This window comes from Vidua chalybeata, chromosome 4 (genome assembly GCF_026979565.1).
Source record: "Vidua chalybeata isolate OUT-0048 chromosome 4, bVidCha1 merged haplotype, whole genome shotgun sequence".
Taxonomy (NCBI): Eukaryota; Metazoa; Chordata; class Aves; order Passeriformes; family Viduidae; genus Vidua; species Vidua chalybeata.
Window position 1 is genome coordinate 50,343,585 of NC_071533.1, and position 14,896 is coordinate 50,358,480.

A 14,896-nucleotide genomic window follows, 5' to 3' on the forward strand; every position below is an offset into this window, starting at 1 on the left:
CATTTCTCTTATTTGCAAATCTTGTATAATGCTCAAGCAATCTTACTGGTGGCCAGCTCTCACAAACCATATGATGGTCCAGGTTATGTAGAAACTACGTTATGAATAATTTATAGGAATCTCCTTCTGTTCCCAAAATCTTTGATATTAGAGTGATGAGGCAGTCAGAGAAAACTGAATATACAATAAAAAAGAATTGCCATTTCATAAAACTTGCTCAGTGGGGAATTAATCTTCTGTGCTTTTACAGCCAATGTTTAAAGTCTTCTTTAATTTCAAGTGAAACACCATACTTAAAGGTGTAAAAAAAGTTGGGGAAGAAGATGATGCAAAAATTGATATGGAAATGGTATGGTACAGGATTTTGCAAAATCTGAAACTCAAAAAAAGAGAAAACTATGAAGTTCAACACACAAAATATAAGGACAATAGGAAAGAACTGTGAACAAAAGATTTTGCATCACTAAGTTTGCAACCAGACCCCCTTCTGGGAAGGCTAATATGAAATGAGAGACTAGATAAAGAGGTGAAGGTAAAGGACAGGAACTAAAAATAGAGAGCTTAGTAAAAGCCTTAAAATAAGCAAATGGAGTATTTTCTTATGTTATCTGCCTTCAAAAATGGTAACAAGTCCTATCACTTTCTCTGGAAGGACTTAACTGTAAAAATAAAAAAATCAGATGATGGTACAATTATAAAAATATTTTCCAAGAATTTGCAGAATTCTACATAGTTTTGGAAAAGACCATATTTTTTCACTGAAACTGGTGAAAACATAGTAACTGAGTTAGTTCTGTTTGACTTTTTATTTTTAATCAAACAGTTTAATTTTAAAGTTATTTTGTCATAGAAAAGACTCTAAAGAGACTTACAAAAGAACTGGTTTTACAAAGACCTGTAACTTAAAAAATGTGACCTACAGTGAAGTTGAACTTAAAAATAATGAAAAAGAACTAGAGCAGAGAGACCAGCTAAAATGACTCACTGTGTTTTGTACAGCACTAGTGATAGCTGACAGCATGCCACGAGATCCAGATGAAGGAGAAGAAGGAATATTCTCAGAAGAGCTTTGGGCCAGAGAATCTTCTGCTTCTAACAAAAGAAAACAAGCAGGTTACAGCATAACTTCAACCCTGCAAGTCAAAAATTACAGTACACTGGTTTCTGTGACCAAAATCTTAAAATTTTGTAAATGGAACTAATTTGGCAGGATCAAAGAGTTTTGTCCAATTTCAGTGGACTTGAACTTACGAGTAACTGGTGTTTCAGCTGCAGGAGGCTCTCCTGTTTCCAGAGATGCTGAACTTCCACTATGAATTCTTAGGGTAGTTCCTGCTTTTTCCTTTACTGCTGTTATCCCATGACCTGTAGCAGAGGCATATTTTAGAATATATAATTTGAAAACTTATTACTAACAGTGCATAGTATTCTTATACTTCATGAATTATGACAAAATATCTATTAAACTTACCTCAATTGCTTAATTTTCTTTAGGTTAATAATTCACTTCTTCTACTATATTCATATTAACTGAATATAAATTATAAAGCTGAAATATAACAAGAATTATGCTGGATCAGTAAAGCAAAAGTTATTTCAGTGGCACATGTAAGTTAAGTTCCCTGCTTTTCAAAATGCTAAATATTCTATTGCAATCAGTTTAAATGGAGTCTGGCAGTCCTCCTAAGGCCATAGGGTACGACCTCACATAGTTTTCAGTATTCTAGAACAATTAACCCAAAGTTATTGTGTATGACTGCAGGACTGAGGCAAGGAATTTGTTCTTCAGTCCTCTGCATAGGTGCTATGTTTTTAGGAATACTGACTCCAGTCCTCAAAGTTATTTCAGGATTTAAGCTCCTTTAAGTTTCTCATTTGAAGTAAAATTCTGAAGTGTGTCTCTCCCCAAAGCTACTATTTAAATACGCTTTTTAAAGTCTGCTGATGTCAAATGACACAGGCAGAACTATTGCTCCAGTGGTAGGTGATCTCCTACAGAGATTTTACTACCTTTACATGATTCATATGCAGTGACTCCCTAGCCCTCTATTAAAATGGTCTACATTAAAATAAAGTATGTATGTTGCTACCGTTTCTACCTGAATATTTTTGACAGAACAGGATTGCCTTGCTGGTTTTCTACACAGAGTTTATTTACACTAGCAGATCACTAGCAGATATTACCAGGGACTGGTAATATCCCACTATAGGATTGGGCAGACTGGCTGGTAGTCAGTCAAAGGGAGACAATATCTTCCTAATCTGCATCAACCGTAGTTGAAAAATGCTGCCCTTGAAAAAGACTACTCTAAAATTGTCTGCCTATTTTGCTTCTGGATATGTGCACAAGTATGTCCATTATATACTTCTCTCATTACAAGCAATCCACTTGTTAATCTTCCTTAGCTGGCAGTTTCTGTGTATCAGCTGAGGTGCAAGAGGTGAACAACAAACCAGGTGAGCAATATTTCTTTCCATTAAGAAATTAAATTAAATAGCTTCAGTGACAGGATTTGATTTTTATCTTGTACAATACACTGTTTGTGCATCTTGCATGAAACCAGCAGTAGGACAATCCAGAGTGCTTCAAGTATCTGCCTAACAACTTATGAGAAATGTTAATGACAATTTCATACTTCTTTGGTTAAACTGAAGTGTAAATAGATAAATTATTTCAGAAAAGGCATTAATACAGATGATCAGGCAGATATCAAGACATCTAAGGTGCAAAGGTATGCATAATGATTCATTAAGTGTTGTCCACAATTTCCTACAACTGTGTGCATTCTATTAGAGAAGTTCAAAGCATCTTTTCTGAATTACATTCATTACAGCAAAATAGCTTATCACTTGCCAGTGCTCTGCAGGATTCTGAATAAACATATACATCTATGTGTGTGTGTGCGTAGTCATACAAATATGCTTTTGAACATCTGATTCAAGAATGATGCAGCAAATCTAGTTGGAGTAGGAAAAAGGAAATCTTAAATTTATGAATATTTATGAATATATATATTTATGAATAAATATACTCCAGAAAACATATGTGAAGCAGCACCTCTGAGAGATCACATAGAAGAAAACTGCAGTATCTGGAGGTAAACATAAAGAACAGATATGCCCTATGGAACAGACCTGCAGAGACAAGGAATTTCATAGGCTGCACAAGGTCCCAATGTTTCACACTGGAACAGCCTAGGCAGATGAATGCTTTTACCTGTTTAAAGAAAATATGACCTTTATCTATTTTATCTTGTGTCTTACAAAAAACAGTAGTGCATCCAACTGTGCAGGTCATACCAAGTTATGCACCATAATGTTTAAGTCATGGTTGGATAATTTCCTGACTTTTGCAAAGTCTGTTCCAATGCAGATACTGAAGAGCAGTGTACTGCATGGTCTAATCCCAATCTCCCACATATTTTAAAGAGCTCAATGAAAATATTAGCGTGGATAGATTCTGGAGTCATTTATTTAATCCCCATGTTCCTGAGACTCAGATCACTATTAATTGTGCTTTTACACTAATATAATAGATACTGCATGTCCTTTCCATTGCTTCTGCTCACAAATTTCTCAATGAGCAAGAATTTTATTCTTTTGACTTAACCAATTTGACTTGATAACAAAATACTATGGTCCTGTAGTCATATTAAAAATCCTATAAATATTGAGCAAAAGTTTGAATTGTCTGCAAAAGTTATACATTTTCAGATAAATTTCCCACTTTTTTCCTGTTATTTTTTTATAGCCTTGAATTGGTTCCTGTAGTATGGCAGACAAGCTAACACATTTAAGAAGAGAAAGAACACAGATGCTGTATTGATATTTAGTGACCTACAAAAGGCAGCATTTTCAGGGCTGTGGTTACATGCACTAGAATAATAAGAAAATACTCCAGGTCAGCTAGGGGTGGCTTTGTTGAACTAAGCTATATGGCACTTACATTTGACTGCAGCAGCAAAACCAGATGAGATCAGAAGAGCACAACTGAAGCAACCATTAGACCCACATACATGCACAAACAGGGCAGAAATGCCTGTTGCCTTGGAAATGAAAACGATTATTTGTAATTTCAAAAGGCACAGAAATAAAAGAGGTCATGGGAGAGAAGCCTACTATTTAAAGATGCATTCATTTTGTAACACTGGGTGTGCTAATGCAACTGAGCTGACACCTCTGACATCTCCATTTACTCTTCTGTAACAGCAGACAGAAGAGCTATGCAATGGGCATTGTTAACTCTGAGCTTTTGGAAGAAAGCACTCTTTCCCCCCGTGTTGTTGCTTTTGTTTCTCTAGCCTCCATGATTCCTTGCCTTTCTATTGGCTGGCAATTTCCACAGAATATTATTGTTCATGTTCCTAGCTGGGAACTTTCATTTGAAAAGGAAGGTTTTGCTAACACTGCCTAACAACATGACCTGCCTTTTGGTTTGCCTTATCTGTCCAAGGCCAGATTACAGCACTCACAGCTTTAGTCAGATACATCCAACTTTGCTGCAAGCTGCCTTATCTTCCACCTCCCAGCTTAGTAGTTTTGGATTCCCTGCAGAGCTGAGAGAGGCAAACAGACACTTCTGGAGGGCAGTTCACTATGTCTGAAACCTAAACCACTCTGTATAGGAATCACTGATCCCTTGTCTATCTAGTACTCACAGGCAATTGGACTCTCTGATTCAGTGGGACACATGGGGAGGAGTGGAGTTTGAGATTTTGTCCCTGGTTACCACACCACCTTTGTAACCCTATCATGGGAGGATATCTAATGAAGAACTGATCAAAATTTAGTCTAGAAACACGAGTGAAGCCTCATCTAGCTCAAGCTAAAGACTGAGGCCTTAAATGAACATCTTTCACTAGATGAGAAACTGAGGAACCTGAAACTGGCTGGAAAAGAATCACTCCATAACATGAAGTATAGAGATATGGACAATCCAGCCATGCTCCTGTTTTGTACACTAAAAAGTGAGACCCCATTGTGCTCCCTTTTAGCACACATAGGCCATCCTATTGGCACTCCGTTCACTTCAAGCCTTCACAAAATTTCTCTTCCTTGCAGTTAAAACAAAAAACCCAGGCTAGATTCTTGTAATACCTATTTTATCTGTCTGTAAATCAGGAATAACACCAATTAATCTAGTAAATGAGACTAGATTCAGATCTCCTTATTGCAAGCATGAAAGGTTTCAATAATAGTAATAAGCACAAAGGGTGTTACACCATTTTATTGGTTCTCAGTTTCTTCTAGACTATAAGCCCATGTTAAAAGACATAAAGAAAGCAAAAGAGACTGCCAACCCAAAATGCATGCACATTTCCTTCCGTCTGTTACTTCCATTCAGCATTCTTAAAAAAGAATAAGTGTAAAGAGCTTTGCTGCTACAGCAGCTGAAAAGTGTTATTTACAAAACAGTTGTGACCACCATGTGATTCCAACCCAAAGTAGTTTTCCCTTAATCAGCAAATTTATGAAATTTAAAAAGTCTGAGGAGATTAACTATCCTCTTTATAATCACATAAAGTACAAGCGTAACTAAAGTACAAGCATAACACCCAGCCTTCTTTTTTTAATATTATACTTTATTTTGCAACAGGGCAATAGTATCTATAGAGAATAGAAAAGACATTTGCAATGTTTGAATACTTTAGTTTCACATTATCCGCAGCATTGGCATTTCTGTTCCACAAAGAAGTCAACTGAAGCTATGTAATGCTGATTATTACACATACCCATGTGTAATAATATCCAAGCTCATGAACACAGTGATATCTTAAGTGGCATTTCATTCTGATATACTGAGTGACAAAAAGTGCTTTTCAGCATACTAGGGAGAAGTATGGGTATCTGATATTTTCATGTGCCATTCTCATAGCTGAGGAACTAGATGAGAATATACACAAGAACAAAATAATCAAGATAGCAGAACATTAATTACAAACAATACATTAGAAAGATGCATTACCCAGCCTTATAGTAGGAATTTCAGGGATCATGTGAATCAAACAGCTGGGTTATTTTTTATTACTTTTACTGTGTGAATGTATTGACAGGTGCTGGTGTTAGCAATGGCCCTAAAGGTAAAACACCTTAAACTTACACAGAGTGAAGCATTTGTATACAGCATGATAGAGAATAGACTTTTCTTGGAACTGCAGCTCATTGAGAACCATAACTTCAGCGCTTTATGAATGCCATACCTCATTCAAAACACCACAGCATATGAAAGGCAAGGCTTGCAGAAGGTAGTCACTTTCATTAAGCTAGCAGTTAGATTAGTTTGAAGAAATACCACAGACCCATGCTTTAAAGCACAGAAGATGTTTTAAAAATGCAAGTCACAAGCTGCCAGTACAAACTGAAAATATATTTTGCCTCACATAAGCCCTGGAGATAAAGAGTTTGCTGTTAGAGCTAAGCTAACCTAATGGCTTCTTGGTACAGTTATGGGAGGTTCTACTCCTCCCCATGTTCCATGCTTGTCCCTTCTGCTTGCCCTGAAACTGGTCTCAAAGAGTCAGTTCAAGGAACTGAAGAGGCAGAAAACAGATTTTTCTTTCCTCTAGAGTTATTCTCATGTCAGTTTCACTTCCTAAACTGGATTAGAGGGAACTCAGAGGAATACGAATGCTGGTACAGGGAGAAGGAAGAAACATGCAAGGAAAAGACAGGTGAGGGACTACGTTTCAGTGGCTACTACCCATTAATTGATTTAGCTGCAATAGTCACCCTCTTCAGCAGGACAGCTTTATCAACATTGTCAAAAGACTGCATTGTGTAATGGCTGATGTACTAAAAAACACAACTGAAAGACACTAAAATGGTGATAATTAGTACAAGTTGTTCCTCCATATCACAGTGAGCCTTCTCCCATCTCATTATTCCAGCAACTATTTCAGTGGTTCTGCTCCATTGTGGTTCCACAAGGAGGAACCAACTTTCTTGCACCTTTTGAAAACAAAAGAAATCTCTTCACCTCATTGACGAAGTTGATTCAATAGTTTGCTTAGTGTGACATCTAGTGTCAAGACCCCAAACATGGTTCAGGCAGTGACTGAAACTAATCCAAAGGCATTCTGTTGTGTAGAGGAGTATCACATCTGTCTTGTCGTGGGGACCTCAATCCAAATAATGTCAAAATCAGTTCAAAGACAACAGGTTTTTTTTTTTAAATAAAAAACTACCACCAAAACAATCCCTGGCTGTATGTGCAGAGTTACTTAAAGGAGGATGAGAAACAAATTATATGGAAACCGAGTTATTATTGGGAACTAAACTCAGCTGTCCTAAATAAATTATAGTCATGCATTAAAAATGCTCATGTGTTTGTGAATTCTCTATCAGTGTCTGAAGAATAATGAGACTGAGATCATTGGAACAACATTTTAACTCATTCTTAAATAGGTTGGAATGCAAGAAAATTTAATTACAGTAAAAAGAATTATTCAATGGAAAAACCTACCCAGGGATATGGTAGAGTCTCCATTGCTGGAGGTTTTCAAGATGTGACTGGACAACATGCTAGATAATCTCATCTAGATGCATAAAGCTTTTCCCACAAAACCACTGACTAGATGACTTTTCAAGATACTGTCCTACCCTAGTCTATGATACTCTTTGTTAAAAGCAGAATGTATTTGTTTAAGCTTTTAACATGTTACTTAGTCCACCTCAAACTGTTTGTGCTATTTTTACAAAGTACAATTTTGAAAAAAAATATAAGGAATAGTAAATATTGGTCATATTTCACCAGACAAGCAACTGTGTTGTACAATATGGTGACAGAACAACAGAAAAATCACAGACTGAAGGTGTTGCTACTAAATCTTAACTCCAAGAAGGCAGTTTTACTTACAGCATTTGCTACACTGAAGGAATAGCAACTTTACAATGGATTGGTCCATCCCAAAACTATTTTCTGGTGTGGAATAGGAGATGAAGTGTTGGTTGAACTGATCAGATATTAAATCGAGTAACTTGAAGGAGAATAATAAATATATAATAACACCAAAGCTTGTAGAAATTCCCAATAGCTTTTATTTCTTTTCCATATATCTCACTAAGGAATTACCATACTGAAGGAAATATGTGGTCTATACAGTACCATATCCTGTCCATGACAGTGAGAGACAGAAAGTATTTCAGAGGATCAAGCATGAATTTTCATAATAAACAACTAGGAAATAAGCTGCCCTCTGTATGAGGAATATAAAATATTACCTGGTGCATTGATTTCCTGTAATAAATCTTAGACTACCTATTTGGTCTTCCAAGTTACCTTCAGTTCACAAAACATGGAAGAACTTTGATCAATAAATTTGATTTCTGCTTAATTCAAAGTCTATTTTTTAAAATAAATTCACAAAGTTAGATTCAATATTATTAGGTAGTAACATGGAAACTCAACCTACCCTGATCCCAGGGTCAGGAAGTCTGTCTATGTGCAGATTCCAGGAAATAGGAAAACAGGTGGAACTGCTGCTTTATATACATCTGGGTTTAGGTGCTTTCCTAGTTGTTCTTGGTCACTGCCAGAACCTAAATAGTAGATGGGTCTTCAGTGTGAAATAGTGCAACCATTCCACTGTTGAATTAAAATTATTCCAAAATTTTCCTTTTCTGCAAGTGGATGCTCTTTTTTCAAGGCAACTTGACTTGTTCCAGCTGTGCTCATTTTTAGACAATAATAATCCTAAAAATATTTATTCATGGTGATGAAAACAGACATCACACAACCGTATCAAGTCAGACTGCCTACACAACAAACTTGTTCCACACACCCTAAAAACCCATTCTGAATGTAACTAGAAATGTTAATTGTTGTTGTCTGAAAGAAAATGTTATGTATTCCTGACTGTGGATGTTACTGAAAAAAGGAGGACAAGGAAACTTCCCTCCTCTGAGAAATAGTCAGAAACCATTTACTGTCCATGAAACAGAGATAAGGAGGAGAATTATTTAGCCTTACATGGGATCATAAAACCAGTATCTCTATTGAACTCATTTTTAGTAACTAGCAATTAATTTTAATTCCTAGGTTCATCTTTTGAAGGTGTGCTGTGGATCCTTTATGGGAACTGACTAGCTAACAGATTTTTTTGTTACAAAACACTTCTGGTTTGTGAGAAATTATTTTCCACTGGTAACTACATATTTCTATGCTTCATTTTTTGTCAGTGAGTCTTCAAAGAGCAATAATTAAGTTTTACCTAAAGTCTTCACAAGGACATTTTGCACTGACCTTCTATTGGAAATGAGAGTATAGGGAGAGGGAGTACAGGGCCCATGTTTTAATACATTGTTCTACTGTCTGAAATCTAGTGTGACAGTGTAAATGTTTCACTGGGTAGCAAGGAAAGCTGGAATGATTTACTAGAAGTGAATTCATGTGTAGGCAGGAGTCAAACCTGGCATACAAACCATTAACACGCATGAACATGAATCTGGGTTGCTTTGACTCGAGAAACCATAAGCCTTTGGCTGATAGAAATTGTATTGGATTATAGATCCTTTCTAGGAAGAAGTCACAATCAAGGAATTCATGAACTTTACAAACAAACCCAGCATCTTGTCCATAACTTGAATAATTAGGAAAGTCCATCTTCCTCTTTAAAAAAATCATGCTTCCCAAGCTTATCAAGGTAAAATTATCTATGAATCCTTAAGATGAAACACTAATCTGTCTAATGACACATGAAAATTATTAATTATTTCCACACACTACCAACTGAACACTTACCCACTGTGGCAGAAGCTGATGACAGGAGAGACTTTCCCCAGGTACCCCAAGCTCCCCATCTACTTGCTTTAAATGAGGAGTCTGCAGCCTATAAGAACAAAAATGTTACTCCACTGTCTAGAAGTTTTGTTCTCAAGAGGCAGGAGGAAACACAAAGAACCTATCAGGCAACAAAGTCTGGCATTTAATAGATGATGACAGATTGGGTATTACATGCAGTTCAAACTTCAAACAAAAAAGCAGAAGCATAGTTCACATCACCTATTCCTGGAAGAGCCTTAAACTCCAGAGATGTCTTTATACATGTCCTAAAATTTCTTCAGGTACCCAATCTGTAAGGCCATACAAGTTTATTAGGGCTAATATTAGGGAGAGGTAGGAACCTGTCTCCTTCCTGGGTTGGAGGCAGGAGTCAGAGCTGGAGGCTTCTCTTCCAAAGTCTCCTCACATGTGTAATTCAGTAGATGTGCACAGGGAACTACTAACAACTGAGTTCAATAAAGACACAGCCAGAGAAGGTGCTGCATACCTTTTATACTAATGGGTAGTGTTAAGCCATTATTAGCATTCCATATTTAAATCAGGTTAAAAAACTTGTCTCAAGAAAGTGTTCACTAACATATCACCTCTACACAATGCAAGTTTCATTGCAACCAGACTTGAAAGACCAAATTAATATCATACTGGCAAAGTGAAATTAAACTATTCCTAGTTTTCAAAAGCTTGGTGTTGCAATTTAATGTATCCCTATGTAGGTTTTCCACATAACTTCCTAGGTTTTTGTGAAAAACAGGACATAGATGATACAAAATTCTGTCCTCACAATGCAAGGAGAGGAGGGCTTTTATGGAAAAGAAAGTATTGCTTACTGGATTGCTTTGCTCATGCAGCGTTTCTTCCAATTCAGGTTCTGCATCAAGGCTTACAGTTTCAATGCACTCGGTGGGCACGTCTTCAGCTGTCTCTTCACTGGAAGGCAGGCTGGAAGGCAGGCTTTCAACGAGCTTTTCAGTCAAAGGGCTTTCATTAATGACTACGTCTCCTTCCTTTCTATTATTAGCATTCTGAGTGACCTGTCCATGTTGATCTTGTGAAGACTCATGCAAGATCTCAGCTTCTATAAGGTGTGCTACTGATTCCTGAGGCAATACCTCATTGCTGGGCATTTCCATTACTTCAGGTTTTTCTTTAGATGGAGTGCCATCAGATAGATCTTCAGACATTTTCAATTCTAAATATAGAAAGTAAAGTCTTTTAGGTGCCATAAACATTTGTGTGTTTATTATAAAATACACAGTGCTTACCATATGCTACTGCTGAAAAACAACAGAGCCTCAGTGTAAGACCTCCTAAAGCATGGAGCCTGTGGCACATGCCTCACGCTGGCACTGGTATCAGAATAATACTGTAAATACTCCACTCACTCTGCAGGATCCCACTCAAATACAAAGAGCAGCATTACTGTTTTCCAAAATATGGTTTAGTGAAAGGATATTAATTTGTCTGGAGAAGTCAAATGTAGGAGTTTCCACATGGTTAATTTCTATATTCACTATATAGAATATAGTGAATATAGAAATAGAATATATTCTAGATATAGAATATATTCTAGAAATAGAATATATCCTATAGAATATATAATATATTTCTATATTCACAAGGGACCCAAGCAGCTCTTGCTCTCCCTCTCATCACTGCAACATACACAGGTTCCTACAGCCTGCTGACTGATAGAGGGGAGGATAACTCTCTGTACCTAAAACTGTGGTGACATTCATGCGTTTGAGAAGGGGTATAACCTGTGAACATGACAGGCCATGGGCCTAGAGCCATTTCATAGACACAGCCATAGCATAGTCATTGCTCACACTGTTTCTGTATCACTTGTTCCACAGTCTTGCTCTTTGGGGAGTGCATCACTTCTCACCATCTTCTAAAATTCCAACTGTGTGATTAAACTTCAATTTTGAAGCCAAGGTAAGCTTGTATGAGGTAGTTACTGATTTTTTTTTTTTTCTAAGTTATGAACCAGTTTTCTCTTATTTATTCCTTATCTTCCAATGTAATTTTGGAGATATTTTCCACCATTGTACAGTCATCAGGCTGAGGATGCTGATGGGCAAAGATAAAGCCATACAGTAAGCTCTGCAGCTGATTAAGGAGTTGCACTGCCAGAGTCCAGAAGGACTGCTGGTCTGTGATTAATAACACTTATTTGTTGGTAACAACAGTATACTTGGCACTCAGAAACAATCCTTGACAGAGAGCTTGCAAAATGTTGAGTTACATGGCCTAAAAAGACTTGTACAGTCCTCTTTGTAGATGCTGCTTTTTTCATGGACTCTCATATTAATTAAACATGGCTCAAAGGTTTGCATCTGTCAGGAAGAATGGAGATTCTATGAGAGACTAAAGCACACGGGGGAAAAAAGGCAAAAAGCAAAACATAACTGGGATTTAGGAGAAATCTGCCTGAGAAGCATGTATTTAAATTAGTATATTTTATTAAAGTCTATAGAACTGTATATATCTATAGCTTTAGTAGCCTGTTTATCTAATGTGAACTTAGATCACTTGTTTAAACAGTTCCGAGAGTAGCACTTTGGATCAGTGAACAAGAAACATAAGTAAAAAAGTAAGCACTTGCTACCACTTGTAATACTTCAGCTTACACTGAACCTTAATTATCTTCAGAAAACTTGAATTCTTAAGTCAGAATCTTTGCATTTGACAGTTTTCAATAAAAACTTTAGCAAATATTATAAAATGCTTTATTGTAGGGAAGTATTGCTATTGTTTTAACAGTACTCACTGTGTGATGGGCAGCATCACCTAAGGAAAATTTTTGTATTTGTAAATCAAATTCCATCATGAGATATGAGAATTCTCTATTAAAACCTGTAAAACCTTTACACACATACTTCATAATTTTGAATGGGCATTAGCTCTGAGTAAGCCCAGCACTTTTTAAAGGATCACACAGACGTGCACATGGATTTTTGCAGTACTGCAAAAAAATGTTTGCAGTAATCTTTGGGTACCACTCGGGCCACGGTCCCTGCGGTTGCCTGCAGAACCTTCCTTCCAGGAGCACGGCACGTAACAGCAAGTCACCGCGCCTGTCAGAACACACGAGCCGTGCTGCACCCGGGGTCAGCGTCATTCAGCCTTTCATCCGTGAGACTGTCCTGATCCAAATCAACTTGGACAGCTCCGCCCAAAGGGAATTACTCTACGGGGAGTTCGTGAGGGAGATGCTAAGGCCAGCCCGGACCGGTGGCGGGGAAGTGCCCGGCCCGCACCGACCAGCCGCGCTGAGGGGGCGGGCGGTGGCGGCACCTGCCGGGCGTCCGACTGAGGAGTTTCATCTCCCCTAGCAAGCAAAGCCCAGCTGCCGCCGGGCGCCTTCGGGCACGAATCACCGTCCCCGCGCGGGAAGGAGGAATAACTTTTTTGGCGATAGCACCTTGCTCCCCTCTCGCTCGACTCCCGCTGTCGCTTCTCCTCCGCGGGCCGCTGCGGGCACGGTGAGCGCAGGTGAACCTCCCCTGGCGCCCGCCGCCGGCAGCTCGCCCTGCCCCGCTGTCCTCTGCCCCCGGCGGGGCAGGAGCAGCCGGGGCGCCGCTCCCCCAAGCCCGCAGCGGCCGCAACTTCCCGCTTCTCCTTTTCTTTTTTCCCCTTTTCGAAATTCCCCTCTGGGACAGAGCTGTGTGGCGCAGCCAGAGTCAAAAGCGGCAGAAAATGTAGAAATCGCCGCGCTCCTTACCGCTCAGCAGTGCCCCGACCGGCGCGCCCCCGGCTCCTTCCCTTCCCCGCCCCGCCACGTCGACAGCAGCGGGGGGAGGAGGCAGAGCGGTCCAGGCAACCCGGGCCGGGCCTCAGGGAGGAGGGAGGGCTGGCTTTTGTCTCTCACTCTCCTTCCGTCCGTGTGAGGCGGCCGCCTGTTGTAAAGGGGCAGCGCCGCGCCGTCCCCGGGCTCCAGGCTTCTCTGACCCAGCGCGGGGAGCTGCCCGGCCTCCATGCCCGCCCCTCACGGCTCTCGGCGCGGGGGACGCGGCGGGGCCCAGCGGGACCCCGCTGGAAGCGCCGGCCTGGAGCGTCGGGCCGCGCTTCCCTCAGGGCCGGCGGCGCCCCTGCATCCGTGCTGAGGCGGAAAAGGGGCCAATTTCATAGGATCAGAATATGCTGAGCTGGAAGGGACCTATCGGGATCAACGAGTCCAACTCCTGGCCCTGTGCAGGCCACCCCAGGAATCACGCCACGTGCCTGAGAGCGTTTCTTGGACTCGGACAAGCTTGGTGCTGTGGCTGCTTCGCTGGGAAGCCGGTTCAGTGCTCAACCATCCTCTGAGAGAAAAAGTCAACTTAGTTGCTGAGCTGGCATAATTTTTTTTTTTTTTTTTAAGAAAGTCTAATCCTTTCTCCTTCCTCAAAGTGAGCGCTTACTGACCCGTGGGGGTGCGAAATCGAACCTAGATGCAGCTTTTCAGATACCGCTTGGCACCTCCGTAACGCCGTGTTTACCGGAAATGCCGCTGACAGAAGCTGGCGGTGCACGCATACATTTTCAGACAGATGATGAAACACTTGGTTGAGAAAAGGGGTTTCAGGCTGTTCCCAACAGCCCGTGGTTCTTGTTTCTGTGTAATTCCTCATACCTGTTCCTCTTTTTGCTGCCTCCTTTTAAGGCAAAGCATGCCCTTTACAATGGTGAAAAGCAATATAGCATCATTTCTATCACTAGTGTTCCAACGAGAGACGTTTTGACACAGGAGACAAACCAGCACATAGCGAGCCACTGAGGAGAGCTACTCCAAGAGGTCACAACAGCTCTCAGCAGTGTGTTTTACAAATATCGATCATGCTATGTGACTTTACCAGGCATAAGTCTCTGAAGTTTCTCAATAAGTTAGTTTGTAGTAGACCAAACGTTTGTAGCCCTACTTAATAAGTTTCTTTTGAAGGTCTTTCAGTGAGAATTTTAAGTGTCAGGGAATGCTGGGTAATTTATTAATGTTAGATATATTTATTGAAAATGAATTCTAGAGTGGCCCTAGGGATTTCCCTCTGCTTTCCAGTGGAACTCGTGGAAGAGTAAGAGCAGGGTCTCAGGAGGAATCATGGTAGCTGGAGATTAACCCATGACAGATAATAATTT

At 39.7% G+C, this 14,896-nt stretch overlaps 1 protein-coding gene across 2 annotated transcripts in view; it reads right to left on the reverse strand.

The window, feature by feature from the left end:
• The window catches only part of FAM114A1 (family with sequence similarity 114 member A1), a 31,178-nt gene extending 17,274 nt beyond the window's left edge, over positions 1–13,904 (reverse strand). Inside the window, exons 1-5 of one of the 2 annotated variants that reach the window (XM_053940456.1) lie at positions 13,506–13,904; positions 10,609–10,970; positions 9,740–9,827; positions 1,252–1,365; positions 986–1,092 (exon numbers count right to left, since the gene is read on the reverse strand). In XM_053940456.1, coding sequence (XP_053796431.1) covers positions 986–1,092; positions 1,252–1,365; positions 9,740–9,827; positions 10,609–10,962 — 663 coding nt within the window. In that variant the 5' untranslated portion in view covers positions 10,963–10,970; positions 13,506–13,904. Of the gene's footprint in view, positions 1–985; positions 1,093–1,251; positions 1,366–9,739; positions 9,828–10,608; positions 10,971–13,505 lie in introns of those variants that run through there. The other variant, XM_053940457.1, reaches the window with a different exon arrangement.
• Between the last annotated feature and the right edge of the window lie 992 nt (positions 13,905–14,896).